This window comes from Pteropus medius, unplaced genomic scaffold, assembly GCF_902729225.1.
Source record: "Pteropus medius unplaced genomic scaffold, Ma_sr-lr_union100, whole genome shotgun sequence".
NCBI lineage: Eukaryota > Metazoa > Chordata > Mammalia > Chiroptera > Pteropodidae > Pteropus > Pteropus medius.
The window spans coordinates 23,040,899-23,057,912 of NW_024346667.1; the positions used below are offsets into that span (position 1 = coordinate 23,040,899).

The following is a 17,014-nucleotide window of genomic DNA, read 5'->3' on the forward strand; positions in this document are numbered from 1 at the left end:
GAAAATATTGAAGTTTAATTAAAGAAAAATATGGCTTAGGTGTTAGTTATAGACTGTTGGTTTTATAACTAGTTCACAGGTGATTCTCTACATTTACCACATTTTTATCACATTAGGCAAGAAATTGGTTATCAGTATATATGTGAAGTAACTTGATCATTCTCTTGAAAATTTCAACTCATTTAGACAGATAATTTACCCTCAACGGTTAGTTTTGAATCAAAGTACTTTGAACAACAGTTTCATATTTTTAACTAATTCTCATGAAATTGCTGTGACACCTGATATCGTCGAGTGAGAAGAGAACTAACTATACATTGCAGAAAATCTGTCATTTGACTTCCAGATTTCATTAGCTTTACTGAATTCCTCAACTGACATTTAAGTCAGCCTTTAATGATTTTATTATTTAAAAAAAAAATTTGTTTTCTTTTTAGACAGTTACAGGTTCTTTTGCTTGTGTATCTTCACTTCGATTGTTCAAACATGAATATTGTTCCTTGGTAAGATTTATAATATTTATGGAGCCTGTGAATTCCTTTGTGACTTTCAGTGACAGCTTACTCACTCTTTCCCTCTCTAAGTAATTTCAGTGATATAAATGTGGTTTTAATGAGTTTTATTGTAAATCTATTGGATTTATCAAGTTTTGAAACACTGGTATTTGTACAAGTGAGTGTAATTTCACTTACGATGTTGTTACACATGAATTGCCCTAAGATAGAGCTAAACCTTATTCGGAGTACAATTTGTATTCCTGAAGCAATGTTCAGTTTATAGTTATGTTTTTCCTAAAGTCTTATTTAAAATAAATTCACTTTCTTTGTATGATCAGAAAAATGGTGAGCAAAGGTAATTTAGGAACACAGCAAAGGTTGTTCTTATTCTCATTTAGGAAAATGCCAGAGGGATTTTTGCCAGAGATGAATATAGAAATGATATAAACTGTATGTGCTTTTCCAAGCCTATAGGCAAAGCAGTGGTGGTCACTGAGTTGTACAGGTTGTGCACTGCACAACTCTATTTACATACATAATCATGCCATGGTAGGTTGATATATTAAGACAACAGGCAGAGAGTAGTGACGTATCTTGAAAAAGAGGCATCTCCCCCTCTCCCACTGCATCCACCTAAATTTTTCAAAGGCATCATTTACAACAGCACTGGGACTAGGAAGTAGTAGACGAAAATTATCTTATATAAAATCACAAGGGTAGAAATGGTTTTTATTTTTGGTTAGTTCTACATAAGGACAGGAAAATATTAATAATATTTATTGCTGTGCTGTGCTCTAAATCAGTGTATTTAATGAATGCAATAGAAATTGTTATATATTAAAATGTTTTAACTTCTAACATTGACCTACTCTATATAAATGGTGAAATCTTATAGCAAAGTCACAGTATAAGAACTGGGATTACTGATACTTTCTGGCTGCTGGCTTCTTTAGAAGGTTGTGAATTCTAATTTAGATGTTAAAGATAGGCGTGGACTGTTTTCTACTAATATATCAATCATTTTACATCTATTTATAAAACAACAGTACACTAGATATTTAAGATGTGACACATTATTGTTGTACAGCCTCTTGAATTTACTTTGGTCACAATTTTGGAAAATAATCACCCATATTAAAATGTTGAACATAGTTTTTCTCAGTTGATTTTATCATCGAGGCCTACAAGGAGGGTCCTTTTCATAGAAATAATTCCACACATCATATTTAATCATAAATAATATCTTTATTGCTCTGATAAAAAAAAAAAAACCTTTCTATATATTTTTTTAGAAATAGAGCAAGCGGTAAACAATCTCTTTACTTCATACCAGGGTAGGGGTTGCAAGTCGAAGGAAACGATAAGCCCAGGATGGCCATAAGTCTAGGAAATTGGAAGATGCCAAGAGAGGTTATAATTAAGTCTGGGAGCCAGAGGGGCTGGAGACAAAGACCCATTCAGAGGGGCGCGGCTTCCAGTGCATGGCCCTTACGGTCTTAGCTGCCAGGTCACGTCAGGCAGCAGACCTAGTAGGCAGTGAGCTCTACACTGTAAGTGAAGTAAGAAGCTGTGCCTGGAACTAGCAAAGCAATGCCACTGCAGACTGCCGACATGCTATCAAAAGTTAGGATCGATTCATTTGCCTTTTTCATATTTTTGGGTTATTCTTCCTCATTCTGAAATAGCTTCATGTTTTGAGGCACATTTCCATGTTATTTCAAACATCATTTGAAACTTGTATTAAGTTCTACTTCATGGTCTCTACATTAAGTTCTGAAGTACACAAAGGAAGCAAGATGGTCGACTCCGTGCTGTCATATAACTTAACATCTCACTGGGGAGAAGAGGCAGTTGTATGTGAACCATGAAAAACTTGCCTCAGTATCAGTGAACATTACAGTGTAAATTGATATAGCAAAGACCACACAGAATGCAAAATCCCTTCCAAGACAGGAGTGTTTTAATGCATGTGGATGGTAATCAAGGGTGGCTCTTAGGGAAGTACATTTTGAGTGGGGTTTATGATTTAGCTTGTTGGACAGTGGTTGGAAAGGAAATCTAGGTAGAGTAAAGAGCATGGCAATGGCACAGAGGTAGGGCTGAGGGAGGGCGGCCCAAGCACACGCGATAACTCGAGTGAGGGCACGATGGGGTCAAGTTATCCGGAAGTGCGGAGTGGAGCGTGAAGGAGCTGGGAGAGGACTGGTGATGGTGGTGGCAACGAGAGGTCTGGCTAACAAAGCTGTGTCCTTTGGTCGGACTCTTGGTGGATTGGGTCCCAGATAGCGTTGGCAGGAGATTGGGAGAAACGCGCACATCACTTACTTGTACCGTGTTGGCTGTGTCCATTTACAATTAGTGTTTCTCTTTCATTGATACCAAATATATCCACAATTTAAAAATTAAAATTATGCTGTGGTGCTCTCAGTGATCACATTTTAAATTAGAGCTGGCAGCTTTAATGAGGATAAGTGGGAAACAAGACATTTAACCCATCAGTTCTAAGAGGCTGAGATACTATTCTCATTATGATTCACATGACAAACAATGAGCTACTTGAGTTTAAAAAATTGGAAGCCTACTTTATGCTTGCCAGTGCTAGATGATAAGTTAATTGATTGCACTGAGAACTTGTAGTTTTACAATAACGATAGAGGGTGAAACAATGAAAGAATGATTCTGCATGCAGTGGGGACTGAAGACATTAAATATTCCGTATTTCATGTCAAGAGCTGTATAGGATTAGAAAATCATACTCTTGAAAGAGTATAAATTTGTTATAAGTCATGTGATACCTTACTGGAAAAGAGAGTATGGCATTTTAAAAATAATTCACTGGTGAATCATATTATTGAAAGGTGAGTAACTTAATTAGACATTAAAAGTTTTCAAACGATATGAAGAGAAGTGATGATCACAGTTCTGGAAATTGTACATTACAGATAAGATTTACCATCAGGTGTTGGCAAAGTCACAACAATGGGAGCACAGATTAAGCATGGTAGGGAAAGAGTAGTTACTGAAGAAGGAATGGGAAAAAAAATAAAGAAAAAGAAAAACTACAGATCATCTTAAAACTGTCCTCATTCAGTTTTAAAAATAATATATTGATCTTACATACCTCACCTCCCACCATGGGAATAAACATGGGAAGAAATAGGCTTAAATGAAGTGACATGTAAGCTTTCAGATGTTTTCTTTACAGCCAGCATTATTAGAAGTTGATTATTTCTTTAAAAGAAAAAATAGCCTCCCACTTTCCCTCCCTCCTGCCTTCCTTCAAGAGAAAACATAAGACTTTGTTTAATTCATATTTGGAATGACCTAAAGGAGAGGATGCTGGCAGAATTAGTAAATGCTAATAAATTGTATAAGAACTACTTATTTCAGGAATAGTCTTGCACTGTTATCACATTATTTTGCAGAAGCAGGTGTTTGGGGTCTGTAGTTGACCAGCTAATGATAATAGTCAGTTAGGCAGGAAATCATAGAGACATACTTCTATTTTAACTTAAAAATGTCCAATATGATCTATACATGTAAACACATATGTATAACTGAATATATAAAATAGGATTAAAGTATGCATATATATGCATAAGCGTGTGTGCGTGTGTGTCAGTCCTCTTGGACTTAACTGCTTTGCTTCAGTCTTCTACAGTTATCTTCCTCCACACCTAATTCAGCAGCAGTTTGTAAAAACTGACATATCTGCATCGAGATTGCCTAGGCATTCTACTTAATAGGTTAAATAATCATTAAGTTAACTAGTAGTTATCAAGAATGAACAATAAATGTAGTGTTTTTTAAAAATATTAATGTATAAAACCTAATCACAAGAGAAAGTGTCCTAAAAACTTCTGTATCTTAGGAGAATCATTTACCAAAAGGATTATCAAAAGTGATGAGCAAATGACTGGAACTGATTTCTAGAATCAAACATTACCCTAGGCTATTAGTTATGCCTTTTCAAGAGAGTCCTTACCTTGATGCTTAATTAGTATTAATAAGCCCTTCTATTCTGACCTCTCTTCTAAATCGCTCTCTGCAACTCCTATATGCATATCCTTTTATCTTACTCATTCATCCTGCAAGTGTTATTGAGTGCCTCTTATGCGCCTGCCTAGAATGTGGTGCTGAAACACATAAAGATCCTGTTATCAAAGCCAAGAAGTCAAACTGTGTTTGAGAAGGAAGAGGGGTTGGTTTGTCTGGTGCTGCAGAGTAGTCGGTAAGACTACTGCTTGTCACTTATATTAGAAATTTCTGTGAGTCTCAGTTCTGACCTCTCTTTTGTCCCCTGACAATTGCTTTTTTTAGTAAATAACACATCATAGGGATGTGACCTTCGGATCTGCAACACTGAGGTCGGAGGCGACCTGAGTGAGCAATCAGTAAGATGAGAATAGGGATGTGACCTTTGGATCTGCAACTCTGAGGTCGTAGGTGACCTGAGTGAACAAACCAGTCTCAGTGGAATGCTGGAACCCGCAGAGGAGACAATGGGAAAATAAGAACTGGCAAGAGAAATTTCATCATTTAAAAAATTTTTATTGTGAAGAGAAGCAGGGAAATGGGGTTGGTGGCTGGGAGTTGGGAAGTCAAGAGCGATTCATTTCTTTAAAATTAGAAGATACTGGTGTGTGTGTGTTGATGGAAATGATACAGTAGAGAGGGGAAGGTAGATATGATAGGAAAGAGCGGAAGCTTCGGCAGAAGTGGACAAAATCTACAATTTAGGGAGGTATTAACTTTGGAAAGAGTGAAAGAGCTTCACCTTTTTTATAGGCTTAGAATAAAAAGTGTCGGCCAGTTGATTTTGGAGTTTAATGGTGGGTATTTAAGAATTTCGGAGAGAGAGAGGTGTTATGAAGCAAAGGTAGTGTTGAGTGCCCATTTGATATATTTGTGTTTGTAGATGATTTTTTTTCTTTTCCCTGTCAGCTTTCAGCTGTTCAGGGGCAAGCGTGGAGAAGGTGGTTATTGGGTGTTGCGGGAGTTTGTAGTTTGCCAGTTGCATACACTGAAGGAGAGAAGAGTGCAGGAGATAAAGGAGTATCTGGAACACCTATATCTTTATGTCAATTTGCTCCAGTTCCTTTGAACTGTGGTTTGCAGCTACCACCTACGAGTCAGCTTGACCGTCTGCTTTTCCCATTTCTAATGGCTCTAATAAATTGCTTGTCACTTATATTAGAAATTTCTGTGAGTCTCAGTTCTGACCTCTCTTTTGTCCCCTGACAATTGCTTTTTTTAGTAAATAACACTTCAGAGTTGTAAATGACAGTATGTATCAAATCACCTGCCTCTATCACCACTGCCACTGCCTTTGTGCAGATGTTACCTGCTCTGTTACAGTAGCTCTCCATATGCCTTCAATCCTTCCATAGTGTCACCATATCATTGTTAAAAGGCACAGACTTTTTTTGTTGCTCCCTTGCATAATGAGCTTTAATGACTTCCAACTACCAAAGAGATAAAATCCAGACTCCTTAGTGAGATGTATAGGGCAGCTGGAAATGTGTCTCCAACTTACATTACTCCTTACACCCTCTCCAGATACCCAGGCTGACCGTTGTGGTCTGAGCATGCCTTTCCCAGGCTCCCCCCTCTGCCTGGGATAGCCACCTCATCGTTGCCACCTTCACCCCCACCCGTGCTGTTTTTCTTTGGGAACCCTACCCTTGTATTCCTGTCAACCGTTAAATATCCGTACGGAACTGTAAGGGCATGGTCTATATTATGTATCTTTGCTTCCCCAGTGCCTAGAACATATCAGGCATTTAATAAATATTTATCTAATCATATTGGTTCAGGATTATATTTTTAACTCTATATTTTAACCTAAAAAAATCACTTAAAAAGAATTTAACAGTATTATGCTAACATAGTCCCTTTTAAAAATAACTTTTCAGTAGCCCATGATTTATCGAATAACTGTAGAGAAGAGTCAGGGAAAAGAATGTGGCCGCAACACAATGGAGGAAGAGCGTGGGGAAGCTCCTGAGGAGCTGGTACTAGGTCCGTCTGTGCAAGAGTGCAGAAAAGGGGGCAAAAGGCCAATGGTATGTTGTGGCTTGTTGTTTCCTTTGCTGTATTAATTACAATTTGTTTTGGTTGTATAAAAAATGGCTTAAACACAGTAGGAGCTAAAGAACCGTGAAGTAGATGGTCCGGGGTGGTATGATGGCTCCACAGCGTGAGCAGGGTGCACGTTTCCATCTCTTCTCCACTTCTGTTAGCACGCAGCTTCCATCGTCAGGGTTGTCAGTTCATAGCGCAAGGTGGCCGCCCAACTCCAGCTAGCGTTTCTGTAATGGAAGCCGGAAGCAGGAGGAATGACCGAAGAGCGAAAAATTAACTTCCATCCAAATCAGATCCCTTGAAACAACATTTCTTTTTATATCTCATTGTCCAGAATGTAGTCATACGGCTACTTCAAGCCACCTAGGAGCCTGAGACATGTAGTGTTTTATTCTGAGATGCAATGTGGGTGTGACCCACTAAAAATAGTAATATAAAAATATCCTTCTAAGGAGAAAGAGGAGAATGGATGTTGGAGTAGGCAGCCAGCAGCCTCGGTTATACTTGCTCCTTAGTTTCTTCTCACATTCTCTTAGTTTAATTATCTTTCTTCGCTAGACCATTCTTCTCCGCGGTCCTGTGCCTCTCTCACTCCTCGTCATCAGCTTAGCCATACTACTTGAGGTCTTACATCATCTATAATTCCTACTTGTCCTACCTAAAGTTGACTCAAGTCCAAGTATTCCCTGGACACATATAAGGTAAAGATACATATTAAAGATTTTAAGGAAATGCTGATAAATAGATCCAAATAAGGCAAAATTATGAAACAGATGCAGGCTTGATTTGACTAGAGTTGACGGATCGAAGGGAGGGTTTAGTTGCACTTGATGTAAATATATGCTGTGTTAAATTTGAGATAAGATTGGTCTCTAAATTAAAGGAGTAGAGTAAAATATGTTAACGATACAATGGGATATCCTCTAGTTTTCCCCTTTCGGGGATTAGTTGTACTTTCTGCTTCGGTATGAGACATCTTCATCCTGGAAAGCTAACATGGTTTTTAGCATTTTTTAGACCACCCCTGCCCCTTTTAAATCATATTCTGATGTGATACCTCATGCACAGAGCAAAGCAGTTCTCTGGAGAGGGAGTTCAGTTGCTGGGTCAAGTTGGGGATTTGGTTGCCATAACTACAACTTTACAGATGTGCTGTACGTATAAATGCAAGCTTTGCGTACTCTTTGGAATACTGGCTTTGTTTGGTAGTGTCTTCACAAAGTAAGTGGCCTTACCGGGGAGGACTCTGATGTTTCTGTGTGTTGAGCTGGTGTGATATCACAGGTCATCTGATGTTTGAGGTCTTCAGTCAGGGAATTTGTCATTTTATGATCCTTGGTATAATTGAGTGTGTGAGAGTTCACTCTAGGAGTTCCTATTTGCAGTTATGTTTGGGTTTCTCTTGCAGAAGTAAATATTATATTTCATAAAGGTTTTAAAATATAACATGTGTGTGACACTGAAATACAATATAGTTTTTCTCTGTAAAATGTTTGAACTATTTGTCTGCTGTTGGGTGTAAAGGAACTCACAACCCTTGTTTGTACCTCAGTTGTTTTTGGGCATGGGGTGGGAATTACTATTTTACCTTATGAATTCAGAGTCTCTTAAAATGTATAGCAACTAAGTTTGTTTTTGTTTAAAGAAGCATACTTTCAATATTGGGAACACTAATAGAAAATAACAAGAATAAGGAATGTTGTTGAGAGAGATTGATGCATGAAGCAAATTATAGTTGGCGAAATTGGAATGTCTTTACTAAAATTTCCAATTAGTCATAGTTCAGGGACATTGTACTCTATATGTATATAAATAATATATGTACACACATATATTTAAATAATTTATACATATTTTTATATAATTAAATATGTATTAAAGCCAATGACATTATATATTTGAATGTTAAAGAAAATGACTTTATATTGTGTATTCAACTTTATTTTTTGGATGTACTGAAAAATGTTAAAAGTGCTTTAAGAATTAAGAAATAGTTGAAACATATAAAGCGAAATAATAGCTTAGACATGTATATCAATGTCCTTTTGTGTTAGAATGTAAATGTAACGTAGATTTTAAAACTATCTACTAATTTTTTATTACTGATTAGAATATGAGCTTTAAGTTCGAAATGTTAAAAATTATTGGTTTCCTTAGCTGTTTCTTTTTTTTTCTTTTTCTAGGATGATTTTTTATTTATTTAATTTTTTAAAATTAGTTTCAAGTGTACAGTACATTGTTTAGACATCTATATAGTTAGTAAAATGATCCCCCCAATTGCTCCCTCGCTCCCTGACCCTCCACCTAGCCAATGTATTAATGCTAATTGCATTCCTTATGCTGTGCTCCCCATCCCCGTGATCATTCATCACCTTAGCTGTTTCTTACTTTTGCCACACATTTATGGCTTCATGAGGGGCATATATGTTTTTGTGATTAAATATAATATATAATTTCTGGCATTGAATATTCATTTACTGTAGATCTACATAAATATGAAATAATTGTATTTTCTTAGTTATATTTTTGTCTGGTTTTCTTTTGAGTCAGGTATTTCAGGTTATTTTTTACTTTATTTTTTATCGATGGCTTACTTTATGTTTTATAGCTATAAATTGCTTAGTATGCTAATTTGTTAAGCTAACTTATTTCTTAAAAATTTTTGTGTAATTTGAAGAATTAGGGCAATAGTCAATATCTGTCAAACACTTTACTTTTTTTTTAAAAAGTGATTTTTGGTTAATTAAGGTGAACTTAGAAAACCATCATTAATTTAGTTTTACAAATAGGAAAACTTTAAGTTGAGAGTATTCTCTATTATTAGTCTAAATTATATAGATTCCAGAAAAACAGACAGACAGACAAACAAACAAACAAACAAAAAATTGGGGGCAGGGGGAGATATCTCAGAGCTCTTCTGCTGCCATGATGAGTTATGTAGTCTAAAATAATAAATTAGTGGTAGTAGTTAATCGTTATTAAGACTCTTGAGACCATTTCAGTTTACCACTCTGTTGCCTAATCTTGAATTTTAACTGATGTAATTTTGGAACCAGAACGAGGAGTTAACATGAATATGTTCTTCCAGGTTTTATAATCATTATCCCTTAAATTTAAGTGAATTTTGGAAAACCTTTATAAATAGTTAGTTTTCTGTATGGAAGCATCATTGTGGCTAAAGAGATTTTTTCCCTCGATTATGTCAGAGTATAATGTAATTATAGTCCTTCAAATACAGTAGAGAAGAGCTGCCTGATAACTACTCAAACTCGAGAAGTAAGAGTTTTAATTTTTCTAAGAATGTACTTAGAAACAATAAGTAGAAAAGACACTGGATTAGAGTTCTAGTGTTTGGCCTTAAAGATGGTTAGAAGATAACATGAGGCAAGACTGTGAAAGATAAGTGACCAAGGCAGAGGTTTCCAAACCGAGCTAGTTATTAGAGTCACCTTGGCCTTAGGATGGTGGGTAAAATATTGAGTCCCAAGCTATAGAGATTTTTGCTGTTGTTCACTACAGTCTGGATTGGACCTTACACTCTTGTTTTCAAAGCTTACAAGCAGGTGCTCATTCAGATTTCAACTGAGAGGCTGGACTCATATCCGTGAAACCAACATGTAACCATTGGAGTTTTAAAATTAGTAGAACGGAAGGATCCTGGAAGACGTGGCAAAGCTAGACCAGAAAGAGGAACCCTATCACAATGTCCTTGATGTGCCAAGGCTGAGGGCCTGACTAGTATTTTTACAGAAATAGAAGTTGATGGGTCACATGGGAGAGTAATTTAGAAGGATTAGTTGATGGAATGTAGTGACCAAAGTTATGGACAAAGGAGAAGACAGGAGTAAAAGGTTGTCCCAGTGCTTTGAACTTGGATGTCTGGCAGAATGCCTTTGACAGCTATAACCAAAATCTGAAGAGGATGAGGTGGGTCGATATCAGAATTTAAATGAATATATTTGATTTTAGGCATGTTGTGGTGCATGCTTTGACAGATGGGAAGAGCTACAGAGGGTTTGAAGAGATAATGTGGGCATTGGATCACCTGAAGAACATTGGGGATAGGGTGGGGTAGGGTGGAGAGGTAGGTAAATAGGGAGAATACAGAAGCCAGGAGGAGGCACTTATAGGGACAGACTTTGACAACTAAAATTTTACTTCGCTGACCATAAAGAGTTATCTTGTGGCCTGTTTTAAGCAAGCCATGGCAATACGTTGCCAATTCTTATTTGTAAATTAGATAACAGATTTCACAAGTCTTATTAAATTTTGTAAGTGAGGTAATATTAATCTTTTACAAAAGATAAATTTGAAAACGATAGTTTTGGCTGCTTCTAATTTTTGGCTTTTATGAACATCGGTGAACATCTGTTTGTGTGGACATATGTTTTCATTACTTCCGAATAAATACCTGGGACTGGAAATGCTGGGTTATATGGTATGTGTATGTTTAACTTTATAAGGAGCTATCACACTGATTTCTATAGTGACTGTAACATTTCACATTCCCACTAGCAATTTCTGGGAGTTCTGGTTGCTCCACATCTTCTCCGACACTAGATATTGTCAGTCTTTTTAATTTTTGCCATTCTAGGGAATATGTGGTGGTAATCTCACATGATTTTATTATACATTTCTCTGAAGACTAATGTCGTGAGAGATTTATGTGCTTATTGGCCATTCATAAAAAATGAATTTTTTAAAAATTGGATTTTGCCTGTTAAAAAATTTTGGATTGTCTTTTTTTTTGAGTGGTAAGTGTTCTTTATATATATTCTAGATATATATAAAGATGTATGTTGGATATATTTTGCAAAAATTTTCTGCCAGTCTATGGCACGCCTTTTTCTTAATGTCTTTTAAAAGCAAAAACTTTACTTTTTAATGAAGTCCATCATGTTAATATTTTCTTTTATAGTTTGTACTTTTGGTGTCCTGTTTAAGAGATATTAACTGGATGTTATAAAGGTTTTCTCATGTTTTTCTTCTATAAATTTAATAATTTTAGCTCTTCCATTTAGTTATGAGATCCATTTTGATTTAATATTTGTGTATAGTCTAAGTTAAAGGTGGAGATTTATATTTTTCATACAGATATTCAGTTGTTCCAGGATCATTTATTGAAAAGAATATATATATATATATAAATAATTTTTTAAATTTATTATGACATTGATTAACAAAATCCAATAAGTTTCAATTGTACAATTCAACAGTAAGTGATATATATATTGCATTGCGTGTTCACTGCCCGCAGTTAGAGTTCTTTCTGTCACCAAATATTTGTCCCCTTTTAACCTATCTACCTCCTTCCCCCTTCCCTCTGGTAACCACTAGTCCACTGTCCGTGACTCACTGTTTGTTTGTCATGTTTGTTCGTTGCAAGTGATAACATGTAGTTTTCAACTTTTTCTGTCTGGCTTATTTTGCTTAGCATGATTATCTCAAGATCCATCCATGTTTTGCAAGTGGCAGTATTTCATCTTTTCTTATAGCTGAGTAATACTCCATTGTGTATATGTACCACATCTTCTTTATCCAGTCATCTATCGTAGGACACTTCGGTTGCTTCCTTCTCCTGGCCACCGTGAATAATGCCGCTTTGAACATCAGTTGTCCATATATCTTTTCTGATAAATGTTTTCAAGTCTTTTGAGTAAATACCCAGTAAAGTAGCAGTTCCTAACCTTTTTGGTACCTGTGACCGGTGTACCTATGAGAATCTAATGCCTGATGATCTGAGGTGGAGCTGAAGTAGTGATGCTAGCTAGTACTGGGGTGCAGCTGCAATACAGATGAAGCTTTGCTCGCCTGCCTGCCACTCACCTCCTGCTGTGCAGCTTGGTTCCTAACAGGCCATGGACCAGTGGCCTGGGGATTAGGGACACCTGCATTAGAGGGATTGCTGGATCGTATGGTAGATCAATTCTTAGTTTTCTGAGAAATCTCCATTACTGTTTTTCATAGTGATTGGACCAATTTGCAGTCCCACCAGCAGTATATGAGGATTCCTTTTTCTCCTCATCCTCTCCCACACTTGTTATTACTTGTTGTGTTGACAATAGCCATTCTAACATGTGTGAGATGGTATCTCATTGTGATTTTGATTTGCATTTCCCTAATAGCTAGTGAAGTTGATTATCCTTTCATGTTTGTTGGCCATTTGTATGTCTTTTTGGGAGAAGTGTCTGTTCAGTTCCTCTGCCTATTTTTTAATTTGATTGTTTGTTTTTGTTTTTTTTGTTGTTACTGAGTTGTATAAGTTCTGTGTATATTTTGGATATTAACCCCTTATCAGAGGCGTTGCTTATAAATATATTTTCAGAAGGTTGTCTCTTTGCATTGTAGACAGTTTCTTTTGCTGGCAAATTTTTAGTTTGATATAGCCCCATTCATTTATTTTTGCTTTTACTTCCCTTGCCTTTGAGGTCAAATTCATAAAATTCTCTTCAAATTTAAGATCTGTCAGTTTAGTACATATGTTTTCTTCTATGCAATTTATTATTTCAGGTTTTATATTTAGATCCTTAATCCATTTTGAGTTAATCTTGTTGTGTGGTGATAGACATGAGAAGAATATTTTTTTTAATCCATTAAAATTCCTTGGCACATTTGTTCAAAATCAGTTGACCGTATTTGTTTAGGTCTATTTCTGGAGTCTTTCTTCTAAATCAATCCACATGTCTTACGAATACCACTTTGTGTTCATTTGTGTAGCTTTATAGTAACTTTTGAAATTATGTAGGTAAATCCCCATCTTTGTACTTTATCAAAATTGTTTTAGCTTTTCTATATCTTTGCCTTTCTGTGTAAATTCTAAAATTAGCTTGTCAGTGTTAAATGTTTGTTAGGATTTGGTTGGAATTGGCACTGAATCTATAGATCGGTGTGGGAAGGTTTATAATCCTAATGATATCAAGCCTTCTAAACCATGAACATGGTATGTCTCATCTTTTCTTTGTCTTATATAATTTCCATTTGCAAGGTTGGTACCCCATTGTAGTTTTCAGTGTACAGGTCATGCACATTCTTTGTTGAATTTATTCCTAAGTATTTATTTTTGGTGATAAGTAGTAGGATTTTACCACTTCATTCTATAATGGAAGATCTGAAATAGAGGTTAAACAATATTGTCAGTGTTACCTATTGGTGGAATCAGAAGGAAAAATTACCTACAAAACAAGATGAAACAAGCTAAGTGCAGCATGTGAAAAATGTCCATGTTTCATTCAGTTGCATTAAATAAATTGACATTTTATACTTAATTTCTTTGTAAGAAATTATATGTATGTGTTTATGCTTTTCCTTTCTTGGAAATTTGTTTTTTTAATTTCTAAAAATTATAAATGCAATATTATTCAAGTGGCCTGAATTATTTGTTCACGTTCTCACTTACAAAGACATGCCTTTTATTTCAACTGCTTTTATGGCATATGCCAGATTTTTGGGAGGTTGTGCCATTCATGTAGGACTTTAAAGGATATTGAATGTTTGGTTACCATTCTTGAAATCACTTCATCTTCTTTCTGGTTTAGGGCCAATCTCAACTGTTCATTTGATTGATCGACCATTTTTCTCATTAACGAGTTACTTAGATCTGTTTGGTTATTTCTTAATATAATTGTTTATTTTTCCTCTAATGAATTTTTAAAAAAATTAGGTCATTTTTAGATAAGATATTAGAGCTAAGCTTCCTTGTCTCTTCAACCCATACATAGTGAGTTGTGCACAATGAAATGGCGACCATTTAACAAGGGCATTTGGATAAGTCATGTGTCTCTATGCCTAAGGGGAAAGCTGTTATGGACCATAACTTTTATACAAACTGATCAGCTGCCATCTGCATACAAAGCACTGTGATCAGCAGAGACCTGTTTGTGCCACTGTGTAGACTGATAGCAGCAGATCAATTTAGCTGAGCTGTTCTCTAGCTGTTTGGTCACGAGGACATAGACACTACCAAAGTGTAGTCATCATCACACTACTGTCCTTTGCTGGTTTAGATTGTGGCAAGAGAGAAAATCTGCTTGCTCTCTTCACCCCAGTACAGCCGAGGTAAGATCCACCTTTTTATTCTTGACAGGGAAACATGAAGAAAATCAGCCTCTTTTCAACTTTTCACATGTTGTTTCAATTTAAATTTATTCTAGTCTTTTCCATGATAATCCTTCAAACCAGGTAAGCAGTTCAGCATCCCTTTGGTGGAGAGTAATGCGTGTAGTACACTTGAGTAAATTTTAATAACAACATTGCATTGCTGAGCACATCTAAGCATTTGACCTTGAAGACTCATAGGAGAGCAGACATTGCAGATTTTCCTACTTGCCCTTGACTTACAGGAGAGTAGATAATGAATTAATAGAAATTGATAAAGAGCGGCTGTCAGGCAGCCGCTGAGGTCATGAGGCTGGTATGCGGAAACAGTGCCCATACCACATGCGTAACACATAACTGCAGCCAGCAGGGGTGGGTGGGTCATCGAAGCAGGAAATTAGCCTTCAGAAGGAATGTTGGCTCTCTGCACAAGCTACAGCCGCATGGTCTCACTGAGAGAAAACACACAGGGGGAATGGGGAGTACCCGTTGCTGCAGAGAAAAGAGCTCCTATAGAAGGTGGCAGCACTTCTGCGCTTACTGGTGCTTCAAAGATACTGTTGAAGACAGTGCAGGTTAGATTTTTTTAAAAGAATCAAAATGTTCATAACATAAATCTCAAATATTTAGTACTTCTCCTGTAGTTAAATAGACAACGGGCTACTGAGAAATGAGCATAGGGGAAAACACAGCTATGAGGCCTCTGCTTGAAATTTTTTTCTTGTGCTCTGTTATAAGCAAAGGTTAAATGTTGAGAGTCACTGTGCAGAGGAACAAACCTGTTCATTTGTGTACATTTATTATTGTTAAAATATTTCTAAATGAGCCTTGAAAGAAATTTAGAGATGCTTAATTGTATGTTTAGTTTTCCCAAGTAGTGACTTCTGAAATATGAGCCTGTTAAAAGCCATGCTTTATAAACAGTTTGTAATTTACACACACATGCAGCCTTATACATGTGCTTGATGTGTGTATGTTTTTGTTTTAAATAGCTATTACTTTTTTCATTGTTAAACTAAGGAGTGAAGACCAGAGATTTAAAAATACATTAAATGCATTTTTCTAGTAAGTCTTTCAAATCACTTTCTTCTTAAATGATTTATTCTATTAAAATTTATTCCTGTGTATTCTACTGATTTTTGAGAATGAAATTGATGGCCTCAGCACTTTCTTGTTAGATTTTTTTTCTTGACATTGACTGGCATTCTGCTATCTAAAAACAGTATTAATGTGAATATTTTTTTGTAAGTCCTAAATAAGTACATTGATTTTTGTTTGAATGCATCATTCCAGTCATCTAGTTAGATTTAAAGGAAGAAAGTAAAATTTTGTAACTGCTTATCATTTTCTAGAAATGAAGGCATGAAAAATTGATATCTTGGAGTATTACATTTTTAATCTCTTTGTCAATTAGGATTGCCTACCAGTATAATCTCAGTTTGAGTGCTGTATATTGCCCTACAGGGTATAGCCCGACATGAGTAAGTTTACATTCCAATACCGAGGCATGCATTCCACTGGGCAGTTGTGACGTACAGCAAGAATGTGGAGGCCCATACAAAGGGCGAGTTTAGGGACACTGATAGAAGAGGCTTCTGTGTTCAGTGACTGCCTTTCGTGGAAACGCATGCTGGTGCTCTTGAATCGACTTGGGAGGGGAAAATGTGGTCACAGAAACTTAGAAAAGGATGGCCTTACCAGAGTAAGAGGCTGCAACACCCTGTCCGGTATATCATTACCTATGGGTATTTATGAAAACTAGGTAAGACTTTATATTCTCAAACATTTATGCTCTCTTGTTGTGAGTCTTGAACTTAAAAGAAAGTTTATCAGGCTATTAAATTTTTCTCTATTCTACATTATGTAGAAAACTAGTTATTTCATAATTTTTAGTCTGCATATTTTTGGTACTATAAAGTCATTCAATTTTGTACCTGTAAAAATATGGAACTTAGTTTATTTCAATTTTGGGAACAATTTTTAATTCTTACTATGTTATGTACTAAAAGTTTAGCAAATACTCGATTTAATGGGAATGAAAATTTGAATTGTTAAACTGTTTTTGTAGCAACTGTTCTTCAATTAGTTGTACTAAGAGAATAGGAGCATTTAGGAATAATCTCCTTGTAACGCTGCAGATGTTTTTTTCATTAATTATTTGTTGTGAGTTTAATTTCTTTTTAAAAATATCTCAGAGAACCAGTAGATTGACTCAAAGTAAACCTGCATTACTTAGTTGTCATTTGGTTAACATAAGATTATAAGGATATTTTTGAAATACATTGAAGTTGAATTTTGAAAGCCGCGCTGTACCATGTATTTATACAAAACAATTTAGA

The 17,014-nt window shown here is 35.9% G+C and overlaps 1 protein-coding gene across 11 annotated transcripts in view; it reads left to right on the top strand.

Moving 5' to 3' along the window:
- Window positions 1–17,014, top strand: part of RAPGEF2 (Rap guanine nucleotide exchange factor 2) — a 209,779-nt gene that overhangs the window by 84,888 nt on the left and 107,877 nt on the right. Inside the window, exon 1 of one of the 11 annotated variants that reach the window (XM_039876271.1) lies at window positions 15,059–15,250. The exons of 8 other annotated variants lie outside the window; for them this stretch is intronic. Coding sequence is in view for 2 of the 3 variants with exons in the window: in XM_039876272.1 (XP_039732206.1) it covers window positions 16,427–16,437 (11 nt within the window). In the remaining variant the exon portion in view is untranslated. Of the gene's footprint in view, window positions 1–15,058; window positions 15,251–15,386; window positions 16,438–17,014 lie in introns of those variants that run through there. 2 more of the 11 variants (XM_039876272.1, XM_039876270.1) reach the window with 2 other exon arrangements.